The sequence below is a fragment of the Ornithorhynchus anatinus genome, chromosome 3 (genome assembly GCF_004115215.2).
Source record: "Ornithorhynchus anatinus isolate Pmale09 chromosome 3, mOrnAna1.pri.v4, whole genome shotgun sequence".
In the NCBI taxonomy this organism is placed as follows: Eukaryota; Metazoa; Chordata; class Mammalia; order Monotremata; family Ornithorhynchidae; genus Ornithorhynchus; species Ornithorhynchus anatinus.
Genome location: NC_041730.1, coordinates 4705240 through 4728399, shown reverse-complemented (window position 1 = coordinate 4728399; position 23160 = coordinate 4705240). Strand labels below are relative to the sequence as shown.

Here is a 23160-nt window from a genome sequence, read left to right as displayed (position 1 = left end):
ACTCCCAGGATCTCCCTGTGTGTGGGCAGAGGAATGGGGGATCCCGGGGAATCTTGTTCACTGTGCTGAGGTGACACCCCCACCCTCTTCCTACAAGAAGCTGGTCCTAGCCAGAGAAACCTGACCTTGGGCCTGGTCAGGACATGGAGTGGCCAGAGGGAGTTTCTGTTCCTCCCTCACCCAGAGCAGGAGGCCACAGACCCTCCCCACCAGGATTTATTTTATTTTTTTAACGGTATCTATTCAGCACTTACTATATGCCAAGCACTGTACTAAGGGCTGGGGTAGATAAGAGAAAATTGGATCGGACCCAGTCCCTGTCCCACATGGGGCTCACAGTCTCAATCCCCATTTTACAGATGAGGAAACCGAGGCCCAGAGAAGTGAAGTGACCCGCCCGAGGTCGCACAGCAGATAAGTGGCAGAGTTGGAATTAGAACCCGGTTCCTCTGACTCCCAGGCCCGGGCTCTTTCTACTAGGTCCCACTTCTTGTCGTTCTGCCTGGACAACAGCGTTCTGGCCTGTGTCCCCCCGGATCCTTAAACCATGCGGGGGGGTGCTCCTTCAGGTCTGTTGGGTCCGACCAGGCCCCTCCAACCCCTGCCTGATCCAAGAAGGCCCAGAGACCCCTCCCCAAAACACCACCAAGTGTCCCACTCCCCCAAGGAATGAGGCCGACACAGTTCTGTTCCCCAGGGGGTGTGTTTAATGGGCGAGGGGAGCCCCTTCAGTACAAGCACCTGGGCGAGGCCTCCCCACTAGCCCCCCCGGGATGCAGTGGGGCAAATGTCGGGGCCACGCACTTTCGGGGGAGGGAGGGGAAGGGAGGCTCGGTCCCCAGGTGAGGTGGGTGGAGGTCTGGGCAGCTCCCCCAAGTGAGGAGAGCGATGGGAGATCAAGATATTGTGTGTGTGGTGGGGTGGTGGGGTGGGTGTCTGCTTTGGGGAAGACCAGGGGCTGCCCCGCAGAGGAACTATTTTCACCTCTCCTGGCCCCAGCGGATGAAGCGATGAAAGAAGTTCGGGGGTCGGCAGCACACCGCGGGGCGTGCTAGGGCCCCGAGGCCTCCCCGGGGCCGGACGGGTGGGCGACTCGGGGGTTGCCCCCGGGTTGGAGGACTCCTGCCCCCTCCCCCGACCTCCTTCTGCAGTCCCTTTCCTGGGGTCGCGGCAGGGGAGGAGGAAGCGAGCTCGGGGAGGAGGCGGTGGGCCGCAGCGGGGGCTGGGGAAGGCGGCCCCGGCGGGGCTAGTCGTAGTCGGCTTCGTCGAACTTGACGCTGAAGTAGCTCATGGAGCCCTGGGCCAGCTTGGAGAGGTGCAGGACGCCGGTCACCAGCAAGGCCACCAGCAGCAGGGGCAGCACCAGGGTCCACATGGTGGCCAGGATGTTGTAGCACTTGGCCTTGGATGCGAAGTGGCGGGCGGCCGCCATGTTGCCCACCACCTTCTGGTCCCGGGCCTGGGGGGAGAGGGGAGGGGAGCAGGGAGAGGGGTCAGGGACGGGTCGGGGACAGTGAAGCCCCCCGAGACCAACCTAGGATTATCTACAAGGTTATCCTTGGAACAGTGCTTGGCACATACTAAGCGCTTAAGAAATGCCATAATAAGAATAATAATTATATTTATTATTAGGCTGTTTTCCAGGTTCGGCAGGCCAGAGGCACCCGTCCACGGGGCTGGGCGTTCCTACGTTATCCCACTCCCCAGTGCTGCTCACATTTCTGCCCCATGAGCCCCCCAAAACCGCCTCCCTAACCCCCCTATGCACAATCCCCAGCTGTTAGCACAGGCTGTGCCCCAGGGCAGGTTAGGAAAAACCATAAATTCATGTCGAAAGGCGCCTTTTTATTTGCACTGCCTCATCCTGCCTATAGAACAGAGCGTCAGTTGATCTATCAATGGTATTTATTGAGCACTTATTGTGTGCAGAGCACTGTACTGAGGACTTGGGAGAGGACAATACGACAGAGTTGGTAGAGAGGTTCCCTACCCACAAGGACCTCACAACCCCATCCCTTGGATCGTGAGCCCCGCAAGGGGCAGGGCCCGTGTTTCATTCCCACCTGTCTATTCTCGCTCAGTGCAGTGCTCAGCACACGGTGACCCTCAGGACCGGTCAAGACGGTAGCCACTTGGACTCTCGGGGCCAGTCAAGACATCTGAGGTTGTTCGTTGGCAAGGTACACTAAGTCGTAAGGTCCTTGTGGGCCTTGTTTGTCTACGCTTTGGCTCTCTCCCAAGCGCTCAGCCAAGGGCTCTGCACACAGTAAGGGCTTACTTAATAAACCATCGTGTGGCACAGTGGCTAGAGCCTGGGCTTGGGAGTCAGAAGATCACGGGTTCTGATCCCAACTCCACCACTGGTCTTCTGTGTGACCTTGGGGAAGTCACTTCACTTCTCTGGGCCTCGGTTACCTCATCTGTCAAATGGGCATTGAGATCGCGAACCCCACATGGGGATTGTCTCTATCTGTTGCCGAATTGTACATTCCAAGCGCTTAGTTCAGTGCTCTGCACATAGTAAGAGCTCAATAAATACTATTGAATGAATGAATGAATGAATGAATGAATGACAGGGGCTTGTGCCCAACTAGATTTGCTTGTACCCACCCCTGGGGTCAGTACAGTGCCTGGCACATAGTAAGCACTTAACAAATACCACCACTATTATTATAATTGATTGAGGCTGGGGATTTAGGGGGCATGGGGAAGTCCACACCCAGGGAAAGGTTGCTGAGGCAGGATGCCAGGATGGAGGCAGTCAATAAATCAACCAATCAATGGTACTTAATGAGTGCTTCGGGCAGAGAATGTGTCTGTATATTGTAGTATTGTACTCTCCCGAGCGCTTAGTACAGTGTCCTGCACAAAGTGGTCAATAAATATAATTGATTACCAGTGGATCATGGGAGTCAGGGCTAGGACATCACGGATAATTGAAAACCATAAATAATTCCCTCTTTTAGCTAACAATTCCGACCAGACCTGGGTGAACCTTTTTCCAGAACTGCTGACTTAGCAGATCTGTTGGGTTTCCATTTCATGGAGCAGAAAAACGGGAAGGATCAGAATAATAATAATAATAATTGTGATATTTGTTAAGCGCTTACTATATGCTAAGCATTGTTCTAAGCGCTAGGGTAAATACAGGGTAATGGGGTTGAACACAATCCTCTTCTCACATAGGGTTCCCACTCTTAATCCCCATTAGTGTGGCTCAGTGGCAAGAGCCCGGGCTTGGGAGTCAGAGGTCATGGGTTCGAATCCCACCTCTGCCACTTGTCAGCTGTGTGACTGTGGGCAAGTCATTTCACTTCTCTGGGCCTCAGTTACCTCATCTGTAAAATGGGGATTAACTGTGAGCCTCACGTGAGACAACCTGATTACCCTGTATCTACCCCAGCGCTTGGAACAGTGCTCTGCACATAGTAAGCGCTTAACAAATACCAATGTTATTCATTATTATTTTAAAGATGAGGGAACTCAGTTCCCTCTGAGGCCCAGAGAAGTTAAGAGACAAGTGGTAGAGCTGGAATTAGAACCCAGGTCCTTCTGACTCCCAGGTCTGTGCTCTATCCACTAGGCTAGGCTGCTTCTCAAAGACGGGAATTTCATCAGCCATGTTCTCCTTGGGAAAATGGCCTCAGCATTCTCCCGCCACCCCCAAACCCGGATCGAGAGATACTGGGAGCCCTATCGGCCGGTGGGGTGGGCGGCATTAGCTCCCACCCACCCAACCCCGAAATCTTACCTTGATAGAATAGGCCAGCGCTATAAAGCCCAAGCAGCAGAGGTTCAGGTAGATGGTGTTGAAGATGGACCAGACCATGTGGTCCCGAGGGAGGACGGGGGTCCCCATGTTGATGACCGTGGGGGCGGGGGCGGGCTTGTGAGGCTCCATGGGCTGGTGGTCCTCGCGTGGATAAGACACGTCCATGGGCTCCGGCTGCGGCCTCCCAGGAGCGGCCCAGGGTGGAACGAGCCTTTATAGCCTCCCGGCCGGGGGCCCAACCCCTACTCCCGCTATATATAACCGGAAAATTACAGCTCCCGCCTGAATGTGGTGAGCGGGAAACCCTCAGCCCGGGCCCGGAGCCCGGCCCGCTCAGCCCCACCAACCCCCCTCGTCCACACGACCCCTTTCATGGGACCCCCGCCCACTTCCCATGTTAGTAATTTGGGAATCCAGGCCCAGGGAGGGAGAAGAGGTAAGTGTAGAGGGGCAGAGGTGGACTTTCGCTCTGCCAGGAGGAGGGCGTGAGGGCCCGCTCATGATATGCTGGCTCTTCCCCCCCGTTTCTTTGCTCTCTATTTACTGGTAAAGGTGGGGTGGGGAGGCAAGGTGGGGGGCAAGGGCTTGGCAGGGGCTGGTGTGTGTGAGGAGGGCGGTGGTCCCTGTCAGGGAATCAGCAGGAGCCACAGCTACCTGTGGAAGCAGGACACTTTATTTCCCTGGACCTTGGGGACAGTTTCCCCAGCTCGCCGGTCAACTCCCGATCCCTTTCGCTCCAGTTTGGGAATTCAGGCTTCCCAGGAACCCCTTCCCACCCCCCAGCCGGGACCTCCCCCAACCTCGCCACCGATGTCAGCTTCCGGTTCCACCAGAAGATGGACCGGATGGGACCCCGCCAGATAGCAGGTTCTGGGTGGGGTGTGCTGCCTGACTATGGAGAAAGTGGTGAGAGTCGGGGTGCGAGCCCAGGCACCCTTTAACACCTCTTCTCCGGGTCCGGGGGGAGCAGGGGAGCAGGCCCGGCTCACGTGTGTGGGACCGTCGAGTTCAGGTCAGGGAACTGGTTAAAGGGAGGCTTGCTGCTGGACATGTCCCAGAGCTTCTTCATGGCCATGTACAGGAAGATGAAGAACAGGGTGACCCCCACCGTGATCACGGCGTAGTCCATCAGCTTGATCCGCCGCCTACGGTGGAACGTGATGTCCAGCTCCCCCCTCATGCTTCAGGCTGCGCCCTGGGAGAAAATCGGAAGGGGAGGAGGGCGGTCAGCACTTCATTCATTCGATTGTATTTATGGAGCGCTTAGAGTGTGCAGAGCACTGTACTGAGTGCTTGAGAGAGTCCGACACAACAATAAACAGACACATTCCCTGCCCACAACGAATTTACAGTCTAGAGGAGAGGGTGCCTACAGCACTTTGGGGAGAAATTAGAACCCTCCTCCTCTCCCAGCCTCTTCCCTGATAGCTGTTATAATAAATCAATAATAATAATAATGATATTTGTTAAGCGCTTAAAACTGTAAGTTCCCATGCTTGACAGGGACTGTGTCTGACAATTAACTTGTGCCTACCCCAGTGCTTAGAACAGTGTTTGATGCATAGTAAACGTCTAATGAGTACCATAAAACAAAGAAGCGCTTATTATGTGTCAAGCGCTATTCTAAGTGCTGGGGGAGATACAAGTTAATAAGGTTGGACACAGTCCATGTCCCACATGGGGCTCACAGGATTGATCCTATACAGATGAGGGAACTGAGGTACAGAGAAGTTCATTCATTCATTCATTCACCAGTATTTATTGAGTGCTTAAGAAGTGAAAGGACTTGCCCAGGGTCACACAGCCGACAAGCAGTGGAGCATCCCTAAGGTCCATATCTGTTATTTATTTGTTTCTATTAGTGTCTGTCTCCCCGCTCTAGACTGTAAACTAGCTACGTGCAGGGACTGTATCTATTTATTGTTATATTGTACTCTCTCAAATGCTCTGTACGGTGCTTTGCACGCAGTACGTGCTCAATAAACATGATTGACTGACAGACTGCTACAATCCAGCCCCCACACTCTGCTCTTCTAACACCAATTATTTTCAGTACCTCAACTTCATCTAACCTGCCTCCAACCCCTTGGCCACATCCTCAAGAGCCCGGGCTTGGGAGTCAGAGGTCACGGGTTTGAATCCCGGCTCTGTCACTTGTCAGCTGTGTGACTGTGGGCGAGTCACTTCACTTCTCTAGGCCTCAGTTCCCTCATCTGTAAAATGGGGATTTTCTGTGAGCCCCACGTGGGACAATCTGGTTACCCTGTATCTCCCCCAGCGCTTAGAACAGTGCTCTGCATATAGTAAGCGCTTAACAAATACCAACATTATTATTATTCATAGCCAGCACTTAGAATCATGCTTGGCACAAGTGGCTCAGTGGAAAGAGCCCGGGCTTGGGAGTCCGAGGTCATGGGTTCGAATCCCGGCTCTGCCTCTTGTCAGCTGTGTGACTGTGGGCAAGTCACTTCACTTCTCTGGGCCTCAGTTCCCTCATCTGTAAAATGGGGATTAACCGTGAGCCTCACGTGGGACAACCTGATTACCCTTTATCTACCCCAGCGCTTAAAACAGTGCCCTGCACATAGTAAGTGCTTAACAAATACCAACATTATTATTAAAAACCATTATTATTATCTGACAGACCACTCCCTGCCCACAGCAAGCTGCCTTATTAGTGACCGTTTGTGATCTTGTAAACAACAAAGAGGAAGAGCCCGGTGAAGGCAACGATGGGCTCAACCTGAGACAGGTGATTGCCGGCCTGTGGGGGCCGATCATGGAGGGAGGCGTAGCCTTCTCTCCCTACTCTACCCAATAACGGGCCTGGACCAATTAATGACTGCCATGTAGAGCCACAGCTGCGACACCTACGACAGGTAAAATGTCTTGAATCACGAGGAAGCTGGCAGAGGAAAAGCGTTGAAGAAGCAAGCAGCAGGAGAGCAGCACTTGGAAGCAGAAAGAAGAAGCATCGGTAGCACGGGCTCCCTTGACCAGCAGACTAGTGTTGGATGCTTGGTGGAGAGGAGTGAGTGTGTGTATGTGTCACTCCCTTGCACGTTGGTGAAACTAAGTAAAAAGCTTTCTACAGTATAATCACGATGGTATTTGTTAAGCACCTACTATGTGTCAAGCATTGGGGAAGATACACTGTAGTCAGGTTGTCCCACGTGGGGCTCACAGCCTTAATCCCCATTTTACAGATGAAGTAACTGAGGCCCAGAGAAGTGAAGTGACTTGCCCAAAGTCACACAGCTGACATGTGGCAGAGCTGGGATTAGAACCCACGACCTCTGATTCCCAGGCTTGTGCTCTTTCCACTAAGGCACGCCGCTTTTACAGTAACCTTGGTGGTCGGTGGTGTGGTTTGACTCTCCTGCGTTTCACCGAGGCTTCCCCGGTCCAGGAAGCTCCTGGTCGGTAGGGGCCGGGGGGCTCGCGACACTCCCCATCTTCAAAACAATCCTAAAATCCCATCTCCGGCAAGAGGCCTTTCCTGACTAAGCCCTCCTTTCCCATTCTTCTCCCTTCTGCATCGCCCTTGCCCTGGGATCTGTCTCCTTGAAGCACCTGCTATTCACCCCACAGCACTTAGGTCCGTATCCATCATTTCTATTAATGTCTGTCTTCCCCCTAGGCTGTGAGCTCATTACTAATAATAATAACTGTAGTTGTTCAGCACTATGTGCCAAGCACTGTTCTAAGCGCTGGGGTGGATATACAAGGTAATCAGGTAGGACAAAGTCCTTGTCCGTCATGGGGCTCACCATCTTGATCCCCGTTTTACAGATGAGGTAACCGAGGCACAGAAGTTAAGTGAGTTGCCCTAGGTCACACGGCAGACAGATGGCAGTCGGGATTGTGGGCAGGGAACGTATCTACCAACTCTGTTGTATTGTACTCTCCCAAGTGCTTAGTACAGAGTTCTCTGCAAATGGTAAGGGCTCAGTAAGTATAACAGAGTTGGTAGGCACCTTCCCTGCCTACACTGAGTTTACACTCTAGAGGGGGAGACAGACAGTAGCTTTAAATAAATTACAGATTGTATGGATTTGCTGTGGGGCTGAGGGAGGGTGAATAAAGGGGGCAAATCACGGTGATGCAAAAGAGAGCGGGAGACGAGAGAATGAGGGCTTAGTCAGGGAAGGCCTCTGGGAGGAGATGGGCCTTCAGTAAGACTTTGAAGGTGGGAAGAGTCATTGTCTATCAGATATGAAGAGGGAGAGGGTTCCAGGCCAGAGGCGGGACATGAGTGAAAGGTCGGTGGCGAGATAGATGAGATTGAGGTGCAGGGAGAAGGTTGGCATGAGAGGAGACAGGTGTGAAGGCCGGGTTGGAGTAGGAGAGAAGTCAAGTGAGGTAGGAGGGGGTGAGGAGATTGAGGGCTTTGAAGCCAACGGTGAGGAGTTTCCGTTTGATGTGGAGGTGGATGGCCAACCACTGGGGGTTCTTGAGGAGAGCGAAAACACGGCCTGAACATTTTTTGTACAAAAACGATCCGGGAGGCGGAGTGAGGTAAGGACTAGAGTGGGGAGAGATGGGAGGCAGGGAGGTCAGCAAGGAGGCTGATAGAGTCATCAAGGCAGGATAGGTTAGGTGCTTGGATTAACACGGTAGAAGTTTGGATGGAGAGGAAAGGGTGGATTTTAGCGATGTGAAAGCTGACTGGACAGGATTTTAAAAAAAGACTATTATCGTTATTATTTTCCACAAGAGGAGGTGATTGAAGCCATGGGAATGTGAGCCTTATGTGGAACAGGGATTGTGTATGACCTGATTAATTTGCATCTGCCCCAGCACTTAGAACAGTTAACAGTTTGTTATGTTAACAAATAACATAATTTGTACATATATATTTACTGATTTATATTAATGTCTCTCTCCCCCTCCAGACTGTAAGCTCGTTGTGGCCAGGGAATGTGTCCACCAATTCTGTTGTACTGTACTCTCCCAAGTGCTTAGCAGAGTATACGTAGCAAGTGCTCAATTAATATCACTGATTGTTCAGTTTATATTGTTTCTACCCCAGCACTTAGTAAAGTGCTTGGCATGTAGTAAGTGGTTAATGAATATTATTATTATTATTATCTGCATAGAATAGGTAGTTGAAGTCATGGAAATGTGAGCTCCAAGTTTAGACTGTGAGCCCCATGTGGGACAGGGACTGTGTCTGATCTGATTGACTTGTATATACCCCATTGCTTAGAACAGTGCTTGACACATGCCAAGCGCTTAACAACAATAATAATAATAATAATAATGATGTTGGTATTTGCTAAGCGCTTACTATGTGCCGAGCACTGTTCTAAGCGCTGGGGTAGACACAGGGCATTCAGGTTGTCCCACGTGGGCTCACAGTCTTAATCCCCATTTTACAGATGAGGTAACTGAGGCACCGAGAAGTTAAGTGACTTGCCCAAAGTCACACAGCTGATAAGTGGCCGAGCCGGGGTTCGAACCCATGACCTCTGACTCCAAAGCCCGTGCTCTTTCCACCGAGCCAGACAAGTGGAAGAGCCTGGATTCGAATCCATGACCTCTGACTCCCAAACCCAAGCTCTTTCCACTGAGCCACGATGCTTCACAATAATAATGAGAGCTTATGGGCACCCTAAAGGAGGATAGAGCGAGAGGGAAAGAGAATCCAGAACAGGTTTGAGGAGCTCCCACAGCTTAGTACAGTGCTCTGCACCAGTCATTACTCAGTAAATACTATTGATTGATTGAACGTGAGCCCCACGTTTAGATTGTTTAGATTGCTTAATTAATACCATTGATTGTTCAGCTTATATTGTATCCACCCTAACACTTAGTAAAGTGCTTGGCACATAATAAGTGGTTAACAAATATTATTATTGAATCCATGGGAATGTGAGCTCCCAGTTTAGACTGAGAGCCCCATGTGGGTCAGGGACTGTGTCCAACCTGATTAACTTTTATCTATTCCATTGCTCAGAACAGTGCTTGATACATACTAAGTGCTTAACAAATATATCAGTAATAATGATAAGAATAATAATGATGATATTTGTTAAGCGCTTACTATGTGCCAAGCACTGTTCTAAGCACTAAGGTAGATACAAAGTCATCAGGTTGTCCCACGTGGGGCTCACAGTCTTAATCCCCATTTTCCAGATGAGGTAATAATAATAATGTTGGTATTTGTTAAGCGCTTACTATGTGCAGAGCACTGTTCTAAGCGCTGGGGTAAACACAGGGGAATCAGGTTGTCCCACTTGGGGCTCACAGTCTTAATCCCCATTTTACAGATGAGGGAACTGAGGCCCAGAGAAGTGAAGTGACTTGCCCACAGTCACACAGCTGACAAGTGGCAGAGCTGGGATTCGAACTCATGAACCCTGACTCCAAAGCCCGTGCTCTTTCCACTGCGCCACGCTGCTTCTCTACACGGGGAGCTACCAAATTAATTAATGATGGTGTTTGTTAAGTGCTTACTAAGCACCAAGCACTGTTCTAAGCGCTGGGGTAGATCCAAGATAATCAGGTATCCAAGGTAATCAGGTTGAAAGAGCCTGGGCTTTGGAAGCGTGGCTCAGTGGAAAGAGCACGGGCTTTGGAGTCAGGGCTCATGAGAAGTTAAGAAGTCATTTAACTTCTCTGTGCCTCAGTTCCCTCATCTGTAAAATGGGGATGAAAACTGTGAGCCCCACGTGGGACAACCTGATTCCCCTATGTCTACCCCAGCGCTTAGAACAGTGCTCGGCCCATAGTAAGCGCTTAACAAATCCCAACATTAATTAAATTCAGTTCCCTCATCTGTAAAATGGGGATGAAGACTGTGAGCCCCACGTGGGACGTCCTGATTCCCCTGTGTCTACCCCAGCGCTTAGAACAGTGCTCTGCACATAGTAAGCGCTTAACAAATACCAACATTATTATTATGTGGGGCTCACAGTCTTAATCCCCACTTTGCAAATGAGGTAATTGAGGCACCGAGAGAGAAGTTAAATGTCTTGCCCAGTCACCCAGCTGATAAGTGATAGAGAAGCAGCGTGGCTCAGTGGAAAGAGCACGGGATTGGGAGTCAGAGGTCATGGGTTCGAATCCAGACTCTGCCACTTGTCAGCTATGTGACTGTGGGCAAGTCACTTAACTTCTCTGTGCCTAAATTACCTCATCTGTAAAATGGGGATGAAGACTATGAGCCTCACATGGGACAACCCGATGACCCTGTATCTCCCTCAGCGTTTAGAACAGTGCTCTGCACATAGTAAGTGCTTAACAAATACCAACATTATTATTATTATTATTGTTATTATAAGTGGTGGAGTTAGGATTAGAACTCAACAACCTCTGACTCCCAAGCCCGGGTTCTTTCCACTAAGCCACGCTGCTAATTCATTCAGTCGCCTCTACTGAGTGCTTACTATGTGCAGAGCGCTGTACTAAGCGCTTGGAATAATAGAGGAGCTTTCCAGAGGAGGATAGAGTGAGCGGGAAAGAACAGAGGTTTGGAGGGGATTCTCGCCGCTTACTCCGCAAACAGTGAGCGCTCAGTAAATAGCCCTGATGGACGGATGGATTGATTAGGGGCTGGGAGGAGGAGGCAGAAGGGGTAAAAGGGAGGGAGAAGCAGAGACCGGAGGAGGGGAGCAGAGCAGGGCAGGCCAACGTTTCCAAGGGGGGGTTAGGCTGGAGGGGCAGGGTGAGGAGGGGGCTGTAGGTCGCTCACCCCCCTCTGGCTTCCTCTCTCCTCCCGCAGGAGCCGGGGGGTGGGGCAGGGGTCAGGGGTCGGGGGTCGGGGGGCCGTTGGAGGCTCCGGGAGCAATGGGATGGGGAGCTGGTCCTGCACCCCGGGGTCACTCCGAGGTCAGCTGCGCTTTGGGGGTGGAGGGGTTGGGGACCCCCTCGGGGTCCGGCCGGACAAAGGGATGGCCAATTGGGGTCGGTCCTGGGGACGGGGGCGGGAGGGGGGGGTCCCAGTGGGACCGTTTCCCCCGGGGGCACGAGACGGGGGGGGAGGGGAGGGGACCGTGACGTCAGGGCGGGGGGAGGGGGGACGAACGGAGGAGGAGAGCGTGACGTAGTGTAGAGGGCCTTGACGTCGGGGGGAGGGGACCAGCCGTTGAGATGGAGGGAGTGACGTCGGGGAGGGGAGGAATCAGCCGTCGAGGCAGAGAGCGTGATGTCGGGAAGCGGGCTGTGACGTCTGGGGGGGAAACCAGTCGTCGAGATGGAGAGCGTGACGTCGGGAGGGGATTAGCCGTCGAGGCAGAGAGTGTGAGGTCGGGAAGCGGGCCGTGACATCGGGAGGGAAAACCGGCCGTCGAGACGGAGAGCGTGATGTTGGGAAAGGGGACATTTGACGTCGGGGGCTAAAACCAGCCGTCGAGACGCAGAGCGTGACGTCGGGAAGGGGACCGTGACGTCGTGGGGGAAACCAGCCGTCGAGATGGAAGGCGTGATGTTGGGAAGCGGGCCGTGATGTCAGAAGGGAAAACCAGCCGTCGAGATGGAGGGTGTGACGTCGGGAAGGGGAGCGGGACATCGGGGGTGGGGGGAATCAGCCTGCCTCGACAGGATGTCACGGGGGAAGACGTCAAGACGGAGAGTCGCGATTTCGGGACTGGGACCGTGACGTCAGGGGGAAACCAACCGACGAGACGGAGAGCGTGACGTCTGGGGGAACGGGACGTCGGGACGCAGAGCGTGACGTCGGATGGAGGGGCGCGGCTTCGGGACAGAAAGGGTCACGTTGGGGAGCAGGACTTGACGTCGAGGGAACCAGCTGTTGAGGACGAGAGCGTGACGACAGTTGGGGGGCTCGGCGTCGAGAACGAGAGCGTGGCGTCGGGGGGAAAGTGACGTGGGGCGGAAACGAGCCGTCGAGATGGAGAGCGTGATGTCAGAGCGGGGTCCGTGATGTCACAGTGGGGGGTACAGCGTGGAGGCCGAGAGCGTGACGTCGGGGTGTGGGACATGCCCTTGGAACAGGGAATGTGGCATCCGGGCCGGAGAAGCAGTGAGAAGCAGCGTGGCCTTGTGGGTAGAGCCGAGTCCTGGGAGTAAGAGGATCTGGGTTCTAGTTGCGGCTCTGCCACTTGTCTATTTTGTGACCTTGGGCAAGTCACTTCGCTTCTCTGGGCCTCAGTTACTCCATCTGTAAAATGGGGTTTAAGACCGTGAGCCCCACTTGAGACATGGACAGTGTTCAACCTGATTAGCTCGTATCTACTACCCCTGCACTTAGTACGGTGCCTGGCACTTACTAAGTGCTTAACAAATGCCATTAAAAAATGCAGTGTCATTCAGTCAATGCTGTTTATTGAGCGCTGTGTGCAGAGCGCTATACTAAGCGCTTGGCAGAGTGTGATACAACAGAGTTGGTAGATAGGTTTTTGTTTCCCCTCTCCTCAAGACCCTGCAGTGGTTACCCATTCACCTCCACATCAAACAGAAACGCCTCCTTTAAAGCCATCCATCACCTTGCCCCCTCCTACCTCACCTTACCGATCGATTGCAATCCAGCCCGCATCCTTCGCTCCTCTAATGCCGACCTTCTCGCTGTCCCTCCATCTCGTCTATCTCACCTCCTACCTCTCGCTCACGTCCTGCCTCTGGCTGGACCGCCATCCCTCCTCAAATCCCAGAGATAACAACACTCCCTCCCCCTTCAGAGCCTTATTGAAGGCTCACCTCCTCCAAGAGGCCTTCGCTGACTAAGCCCTCCTTTCCTCTTCTCTCACTCTCTTCTGCGTCACCCTGATTTGCTCCCTTTATTCATCCCCCTCCCAGCCCCACACCACGTTCGTGCATATCCGTTATTTATTCATTCCTATTCATGTCTGTCTTCCCCTCTAGATTGTCAGCTCATTGTGGGCAGTGAATGTGTCCGTTAAATCATCCTCTCCCAGTTCATTCATTCAGTAGTATTTATTGAGTGCTTACTGTGTGCAGAGCACTGTACTAAGCTCTTGGGAAAGTACAACAGTAAACGGCGACATTCCCTGCCCATAACGAGCTCCCAGTCTAGATTGGGGGAGACAGACATCAGTACAAATAAATAAAATGACAGATATGGACATAAGTGCTGTGGGGCTGGGAGTGGGGAAAAGCAAAAGGAGCGAGTCAGGGTGACGCAGAAGAGAGTGGGAGATGAGGAAACGTGGGTCTTAGTCTGGGAAGCCCTCTTGGAGGAAATGGGCCTGAAATAAGGCTCTGACGTGGGGGAGAGTGGCTGTCTGTTGGCTTAGAGGAGCAGCATGGGAAGTGGCATGATGTAGTGTATAGAGCACGAGCCTGGGAGTCAGAAGGTCACGGGTTCTAATTCTGACACCTCCACTTGGCTGTGTGACCTTGGGCTAGTCACTTCACTTCTCTGTGCCTCAGTAACCTCATCTGTAAAATGGGGATGGAAACAGTGAGCCCCATGTGGGTCAAGGGACTGCGTCCAACTGGGTTTGCTTTTATCCACCCCAGTGCTTAGTATAGCGCCTGGCACATAGTAAGGGCTTAACAAATGCTATTATTATTAGAGGAGGGTGTTGCAGGATGTGGAGTAGGGGTTGGCAACGAGACAGGAGAGATGGAGGCACGGTGAGAAGGTTAACACTAGAGGAGCAAAGTGTGAGGGCTGGGTTGTAGAAGGAGAGAAGCGAGATGAGGTAGGAGGGGAGCAAGGTGATGGAGGACTTTAAAGACAATGGAGAGGAATTTCTGTTTGATACGGAAGGTGAGTGGGCAACCGCTGGAGTTTTCTGAGGAGTGGAGTTATGTGTCCAGAACATCTTTGTAGAAAAATGATCCGGGCATGAAATATGGATTGGAGTGGGGAGAGACAGGAGGCTGGAAGGTCAGAATGGAGGCTGATGCGGTCATCCGGGTGGGATCGGATGAGTGAATGAATTATCGTGGAAGCAGTATGGATGGAGAAGAAAGAGTGGATTTTAGCCATGTTGTGAAGATGAGAAAGACAGGATTTGGTGACAGCTTGAATATGTGGTTTGAATGAGAGAGAGGAGTCAAGGATAAGGCCAAGGTTATGGACTTTTCAGACGGGAAGGATGGTGGTGCTGTCTACAGTGAGGGGAAAGTCAGGGGGAGGACGGGGTTTGGGTGGGAAGATAAGGAGCTCTGTTTTGGAGAGAACGCTTAGTACAGTGCTCTGCACACACTAAGTGTTCAGTAAATACGAATGACTGACTTACTGCCTAGAGGGGAAGGTGGAGCGACAGGGAACATGACAGGACACCCCCCTGAGGAGAGTCGTTGCCTTGTGGTTGTCCTTCTGACTCCCAGGCCCCTCTACGGACCAACCATCCTGAGAGAGCCAGGCCTCCTCCCGGACAGGTGGGGCAGGGTCCCTCCTCACCTTCCCCGGCCGGGGACACCAGCCCTGCTCCCCGTTTTGGAGTTGGCCCGGAGCTCCCTCCCTGAGAGGAGCCAATGGGCCCCGTCTCACTCCCGACCACATGCCCTTTCGCCCTGCAAATGTTGGGGACCGTGGGGGGTCGGGGTGGGGCCTGCCGGGACGTCAGAGATGAAACTAGGGGAGCCACAGCCCAGGATCAGAAACATCAGAGGGAGGGGAGGGTTAGTCAGTTAGTCATTCGTATTTATTGAGCACTTAGTGTGTGCAGAGCACTGTACTAAGGTCTTGGGAGAGGACAATAGAACAATAAACGGACACATTCCCTGCCCACAAGGAGCTTACTGCCTAGAGGGGGTCAGGAAAAAGGAGGCTCATTTGCTTTGGGGGCTTTCCTGGGACCACCCCCTGTCCTCGTCAGCCAGGCTTCAATCGATCGATCATATTTATTGAGCGTTTACCGTGTGCAGAGCACTGTACTACGTGCTTGGGAGAGGACAGCACAACAATGTAATAGACACATTCCTTGCCCACAAGGAGTTTATAGTTTAGAGAGGATCAGGAAAGAGGGGATTCATTCTCTGTGGGGGCTTTCCTGGAGCCACTCCCTGCCCTTGTCAGTGAGGTTTCAATCGATCGAACGTATTTATTGAGCGTTTACGAGCTTGGGAGAGGACAGCTCAACAATATAACAGACGCATTCCCTGCCCACACCAAGCTTACACTCTTCCCTCCTCACCTTCTAGACCCAGCCTCTCCAAGAAGCCCTCTCAGACTGCACAAAGAAAGGGATGGACACCTCCCTCTGCCCCATTCAGAGGGTTCTGGGTTAGCTCCCCCTCTACACCTGAAACACCCTCCCTCCTCAAATCCAACAGACAGTTACTGACCTCTTCAAAGCCTTATTCAAGACACATCTCCTCCAGGAGGCCTTCCCAAACTAAGTCCTTATCCTGACTCGCTCCCTTTATTCATCCCCCACTCCCAGCCCCACAACACTTATGTCCAAATCTGTCACTGATATATTTCTATTAATCTCTGTACCCCCCCCCCCAATCAGGCCATAAGCTCATTGTGGGTAGGAATATGTCTGTTTATTATTGTATTGCACTCTCCCAAGCGCTTAGTACAATGCTGTGCACACAGTAATGGCTCAATAAATACGACTGACTGAATGAATGAGGGGGTGAATAAAGGGAGCATTTAATTAACTCAACTCTGTGCCCCGGGTGTGTTCGTTCATTCATTCATTCTTTGTATTTATTGAGCACTTACAGTGCAGAGCACTATACTAAACACTTGGGAGAGGATGATATAACAATAAACAGACACATTCCCTGCCCACAGTGAGCTTACAACCTAAAGGGAGAGATATTAAAATGACAGATGTGTGTTATTATTATTCTTATTTTTTTTATTATGGCATTTGTTAACCTTACTGTTAACTGTTCTAAGCACTGGGATAGATACGAGGTAATCAGGTTGCCCCACGTGGGGCTCACAGTTTTAATCCCCATTTTCCAGATGAGGTAACGGAGGCACAGAGAAGTTAAGCGGCTTGCCCATGGTCACACGGCAGACAAGTGGCGGAGCTGGGATTAGAACCCATGTCCTCTGACTCCCAAGCCTGGGCTCTTTCCACTAAGCCATGCTGCTTCCCCATGATTGTGTGTGTCTGTGTGTCCTGCAGCCCTGACCCTAATGCTAGCCCCTCTAAGGGTGTCCCATGTCTCCCTCGCCCCCTCCTCACCACATGTATCCCCCCCACCACACACCCATAGGGTAAGGACCACCAAGGAAGGTTCACCAAGACCCCTAGGTTTCCCATACATTTTAATCGGTTCATTTGGACCCAGCCCTTCCCACCCCCCGTTCAATCAGTCAGTCAATCAATCAGTGGTATTTATTGAACACTTACTGTGTGCAGAGAACCGTTCTAAGCACTTGGGAGAGTATAGTACAAAAGAATTAGCGGACACGGTCCCTGCCCATAACAAGCCGGAAAGGACGGGATAGGCCACTGGGCAGAGCGGAGAGCAAGAGGTCAGTTATGACGGTGGACCCTCGACCGGGTTAAGGTGGGAGGAAATGGAAGGGGCCCAGCTGGGCCCGGAGTGTAGGAAGAGAAAGTGGCCAGTTGGCCTGGGCCTGGGACAGTGCCCGCTGCGAGCCACATGAGAATGCCACGCGGAACCAGCGGGGCCGGGCGGCCCCGGGGAGCGGGCTGCAGTGGACTGCCCCAGCCGGCGCGGAGTCTTCTGGGACGGGTCGGTGAGCGCTATTGGGCCAAGCTGTCCTTCATCTTGGGCAAGACGACCATGAAGAACAACACCAGCATCACGATGAGCACGAGCAGGTTGAGCAGCAGCGCCCAGATGTTCAGCCACTTGGCCGTGGAGCCGTAACTTTGCGCGCCCAGCACGTCTCCCGTGACCTTCCTGTCCCGAGCCTGGTGGGAGGGGCGACGGGGAGGACGGAGCCAGTCAGAAAGACACCCCCAGCCCCGGGGAGCCGCGATGGGCGGGCGGGGTGGCGCCCACCCTGAATTCATCACAGCTATGGGTCTTTGGGGTCCCGGGTTGCCTTGGGGGCCCCTCTAGTAATGATAGTTATTATGGGAGTTCTTAAACATTTACTGCGTGCCGGACTGAACTAAGCGCTGGGGTGGCTACGAGGAAATCGGATTGGACACAAGCCCTGTGGAGTCTTGGCCTAGGGCTGGCTGGGGACCCCCCTGGACTTGGGGTGGGGGTTCTGCTCCGGATCCCCCCAGCCCCCAATTAGGGCATTTGTTATGGTACTTGTTGAGCACTTACTAGGTGTCAAGCACTGTTCTAAGCGATGATAGATCAGGTTGGACACAGTCCCTGTCCCGCATGGGGCTCACCGTCTTAATCCCCATTTTGCAGAGGAGGGAACTGAGGTACAGAGAAGTGAAGTGGCTTGCCCGAAGTCACAGAGCGGATAAGTAGCGGGGTTGGGACTTCTGACTCCCAGGCTTGGGCTCTAGCCACTAGGCCATGTGGCTTCCCTTGCCTGGGGTTGGCGGTGGGCCCCGTTGGCCTTGGGGAAAGGGGGTCTGTGCCAGATTCCCCTCCGCCTCCCAGGCAGCATCCATGACCTCAGACCCTTGGCATGGGAGACATGATAATAGTAATAATAATAAAATAATGGTATTTGTTAAATGATTAGTATGTGGCAGGCACAGTACTAAGCGCTGGAGAAGCTACAGGTTATTGAGTTGGACACAGTTCCTGTCCCACATAAGGCTCATAGCCTTAATCCCTATTTTGTCTTCTTTTAGGCTGTCGAATCCTGTCCTACCATGGCAACTGCATGGACACATTTTTCCCAGAACGCCCCACCTTCGTCTGCAGTTGTTCTGATAGTGGATCCACAGAGCTTTTTTGGTAAAAATGGGGAAGTGGTTTACCGCTGCCTTCTTCCGAGCAGTAAACTTGAATCTCCGCCCTTGATCCTTTCACGTGCCGCTGCTTCCCGGCATGGGTGAGTTTGGACTTGTAGCAGATCGCTTTTCACTCTAGCCGCTGCCCAAGCTAGGAATGGAATGGGTCTGCCTCTGCTTGCCTCACCCTCCCATAGCCGAGCCTGGAAGAGGACTGGAAACTCTCCAGGTGCGATCTGGAGAGAGGAATCCCTGTTTTACAGATGAGGTAACTGAGGCCCAGAGAAATGAGGTGACAAGCACAAATTCACACAGCAGACAAGTGGCAGAGCAGGGATTAGAACCTACTTCCTTCGGACTCCCAGGCCCGTGCTCTATCCATCAGGCCACACCGCTTCTCTAAGGATGACTGTGTGACCTGGGACAACTTCCACTGAGCAGCAGCACGGCGTAATGGATAGAGCACGGGGCCTGGAAGTCAGAGGGTCATGGATTCTAATCCCGTCTCTGCCACTTGTCTGCAGTGTGACTTTGGGCAAATCACTTCTCTGAGCCTCAGTGACCTCATCTGTAAAATGGGGATTGAGACTGTGAGCCCCACGTGGGACAGGAACTGTGTCCAACACGATTTGCTTGTGTCTACCCCAGCGCTTAGTACAGCGCCTGGCACTCAGTAAGTGCTTTATAAATACCAGTCCCAACAACTTCTCCAGTCCAGCCACCCGGTGACTCCCAAATGCCCCGCCTCCACCCCGAAGGGCCACAGCAGGGGCTTGGATTTGGGTCAGGGGGTGAGAGTGGTGAGGAGGGGCGGGAGAGTGGCTGGGTTAGTGAGAAGCAGTGTGGCTTGGTGGATAGAACCCGGGCTTAGGGTTCATTCATTCATTCGATCGTATTTATTGAGCGCTTACTGTGTGCAGAACACTGTACTAAATCCCAGCTCTGTCTCCCTTCTGCTGTGTGATCTTGGGTAAGTCACTTCACTTCTCTGGGCCTCAGTACCTCATCTGTAAAATGGGGATAAGAGTGTGAGCCCCATGTGGGACATGGACTGTGGTCCAACCTGATGACCTTGTATCTACCCCAGCGCTTAGAACAGTGCTTGGCACCTAGTAAAGGTTCGGTGGAAAGAGCCCGGGCTTGGGAGTCAGAGGTCATGGGTTCTAATCCCAGCTCTGCCACTTGTCAGCTGGGTGACCTTGAGCAAGCCACTTAACTTCTCTGGGCCTCAGTTACCTCATCTGTAAAATGGGGATGGAGACTGGGAGCTCCACGGGGGACACCCCGATGACCTTGTACCTACCCCGGTGTTTAGAACACTGCTCGGCACATAGTGAGCGCTTAACGAACACCAACGTTATTATTAATGTACCATAATGATTATCATTAGGGGTGACCCCAAATGTCCGTTTTGTCGAGGGCCTGGGAGGGAGGCGCGGGGTGCTTAGCAGGTGTCGGGGCCGAGGCTCGGCCTTGCTGGGATCCCAGCGGCGGCCCGGGCGGCCCGGGGGCTGGATGGGAGGGATCCCGTGGACAGACGGCTGTCCGGGGTGGCCCGCGTGACCCCGGGGAGGGTCGGGGAGGGATCGGGGCGGGTCAAGGAGGGTCGGGGAGAGGTCAGGGAGGGTCGGGGAGGGGTAGGAGGTGGTCGGTGCAGGGCGGCGGGCAGGACTCCAAGAGCCTCCAGGGGGAGCTCAGGCCCCGCAGTTCACACCTCCGGCCCCGAGGACCCCCGGACCCGCCGCGCTGACCACCCCGATCCCACCCCCGCCGACCACCCCGATCCCACCCCCGCCGACCCCCAGGACCCGCCCCGCTGACCACCCCCGATCTTACCCCCGCTGACCACCTCGATCTTATCCCCGCCGACCCCCAGGACCCGCCCCGCTGACCACCCCCGATCTTACCCCCGCTGACCACCCCGACCCTACCCCCTAGGATCCCCCAGAACCTGCCCCGCTGACCACCCCCGATCTCACCCCTGCGGACCCCCCGGACCTAACCCCGCGGATCCCGGACCTGCCCCGCTGACCACCCCGATCCTACCCCCGCTGACCACCCCGATCCTACCCACGCTGACCACTCCCGATCCTACGCCCGCGGACCCCCCGGTCCTGGCCTCCAGATCTTCCCATCCTACCCCGGCGGACCCTCCTGCTCCTCCCCAGCCCGACCCTCTGGTCCCACCCCAGCGGATGCTTCAGACCTACCCCACTGACCACCCGACCCTTCCTCGGCGGCCGGTCCGGTCCTTCCTTCCCCTGTCCGGTCCTTCCCTTCCCGGTCCGGTCCTTCCTCGGTCCTGTTCCTCCTCCTCGGGTCCAGTCCTTCCCCTGTCCGGTCCTTCCTTTCCCTGTCCGGTCTTTCCTTTCCCGATCCAGTCCTTCCCCGGTCCTGTCCCTCCTTCCCGGGTCCAGTCCTTCCCCTGTCCGGTCCTTCCTTCCCCGGTCCTGTCCCTCCTTCCCGGGTCCAGTCCTTCGGCGGTCCGCTCCTGCCTTCCGCTGTCCGGTCCTCCCTTCCCCTGTTCGGTCCTTGTCCGGTCCTTCCTCCCCCGGTCCGGTCCAGGGCGGGCCGGGGGCGGCCCCCAGCCCCGTGCCGGGGGTCGGAGCAGCCGTGCGGAGGGGACGGGGGAGGAGGAGTCATCCTTTCGGGTGGGGGGACCCGGGCCGGCCCGCGCCCCCCACCCCCCGGCACCTTGACGGAGTAGACGAGGGCGGCGAAGCCGAGGCAGCAGGGGTTCCCCAGCAGCAGCAGGTTGAAGAAGGAGAAGAGCAGGAAGTCCCGGGGTGGGGAGGGGGTCCGGGCACCCTTCTCCGGGGGGCCGGACACCCCGCTCATGGCGATCACCGTGCACTCCGACATGGCACGACCGGACGACACCGGACCGGACTCGGCACTGACTGGGGGAGCGGGGTGGCCGAGGGCCCCGAGGCTCAGCCTGGGGCGGGGCGGGGGGCGGGGGGCGGGAAACGCCCCGCCCCTCAATTCCCTTTCCTCTCCGGACTCTTGGGTTCCTCGCCCCCCGGGACCAGACGGACGGATTGCCTGCCCACAGTGAGCTTATCGTCTAGAAGGGTAGGGCTGGGACCAGTCCATTGAGTCGTCTTTTTTTTTTTTAATGTGCCAGGCACCCTACTAAGCGGTGGGGTGGACACAAGAATGGGTCCGTGTCCCACTTGGGGCTCACAGTCTTAATCCCAGTTTTACAGATGAAGTAACTGAGGCACAGCGAAGTTCACCGACTTGCCCCTGGTCACACAGCAGACAAGCCGCAGAGCCGGGATTAGGACCCGTGACCTTCTGACTCCCGGGCCCGTGTTCTATCCATCAGGCCAGATCCCTTTCTCGCTTTCCTTCTCTCTTTCTCTGTGCCCACAGTGATCCTTGGAGACTTGGATATGATGATGATGATGATGGTATTTGTTAAGCACTTACTATGTGCCAAACACTGTTCTAAGCACCAGGGTAGATAGATACAAGGAAATCAAATTGTCCCACGTGGGACTCACAGTCTCAATCCTCATTTTACAGATGAGGTAATTGAGGCACAGAGAAGCTAAGTGACTTGCCCAGAGTCACACAGCAGACCAGTGGCGGAGCTGGAATTAGAATCCACGACCTCTGACTTCCAGGCCCGGGCTCTTGCCACTAGGCCACGCTGCTTCTCCAAGATGTTCCTAATGACCCTTCCTCTGGCCGCCTTCTATCACTCCTCAACTCCGCTGACCTCCTGCTCCACCCCACCTCGCCCACTCACCCACTTGGACACTCACTCGACCTCATCATCCCCTGCCACTGCACAATCTCTCCTCCCACCAACTCTGAAGTCCCTCTCTCTGCCCACAACCTCCTCACTTCCCTTCTCTCCCACACACCTCCTCCCTGTAAATCTGTTCTCTTTCCCCCACACAGACCTCCGATCTTTTGACCCCATCCAATTGACCTCAACTCATCATGCCCCACTTAGCCTCCATACCCAAACTACCTTCCCTCGATGAGCAAATTGACTCTCTCAACACCACCCTCTCTACCGAACTCAAGTCACTCGCCCCCCCAATCCTTTGCCGATCTCGTACCAGTCACTAACCCACAGCCCCGGATCAACTCCACAGTCTGCCTCTTTTGCTGTAGCGCACAAGCCACAGAGTGCTGCTGATGAAAATCTAGATATCGGGCCGAACTTTTCCACTTCAAGTTTATCTTTGAGTGCTTTAACTCTGCCCTCTCCCCTGCCTGGCAAAATTATTTCTCCGCCTTTACTGACACCCATGCCCATCGCCCCCGCCAGTCATTCCAGACATTAAACTGCCTCCTCAAGACCCCTGCTCCACTGCCTCCCCCATCAATTGGCCCCAGTGACCCGGCCATCTACTTAAGAAAATTGAAACTATCAGATGTTATCGTTCTAAAATCTCCCCTGCCCCTCCTCAGTGCCGCCCCGCTCTTGCCCCTTCTTCAACTCTCCCATCTTTCCCAGCAGTATCTCTAGAGGAGATCTCCTGCCTTCTCTCAAAATCCACCCCCTTCACCTGCGCATCCGACCCCATCCCCTCACACCTCATCAAAACACTTGCCCCCTTCCTTCTTCCCTCCCTGACCACCATCTTCAGCTGTTTGCTCTCCAGTGGCTTCTTCTCCATTGCTTTCAAA

At 54.0% G+C, this 23160-nt stretch overlaps 2 protein-coding genes across 2 annotated transcripts; both read right to left on the bottom strand.

Moving 5' to 3' along the window:
• Window positions 1-684: 684 nt before the first annotated feature.
• Window positions 685-11700, bottom strand: LOC100092019 (interferon-induced transmembrane protein 5). The gene is made up of 3 exons (XM_039911348.1): window positions 11469-11700; window positions 3752-4967; window positions 685-1459 (listed from the first exon to the last, which is right to left on the bottom strand). The coding sequence occupies exons 2-3, from the start codon at window positions 3935-3937 to the stop codon at window positions 1247-1249; spliced, it is 399 nt and encodes a 132-aa protein (XP_039767282.1). The 5' UTR covers window positions 3938-4967; window positions 11469-11700; the 3' UTR covers window positions 685-1246.
• Window positions 11701-16920: 5220 nt separating this feature from the next.
• LOC114810024 (interferon-induced transmembrane protein 3-like) lies at window positions 16921-21418 on the bottom strand. The gene is made up of 2 exons (XM_029059310.2): window positions 21205-21418; window positions 16921-17553 (listed from the first exon to the last, which is right to left on the bottom strand). Exons 1-2 carry the CDS (start codon window positions 21370-21372, stop codon window positions 17383-17385), a joined length of 339 nt encoding a protein of 112 aa, XP_028915143.1. The 5' UTR covers window positions 21373-21418; the 3' UTR covers window positions 16921-17382.
• Window positions 21419-23160: the final 1742 nt, after the last annotated feature.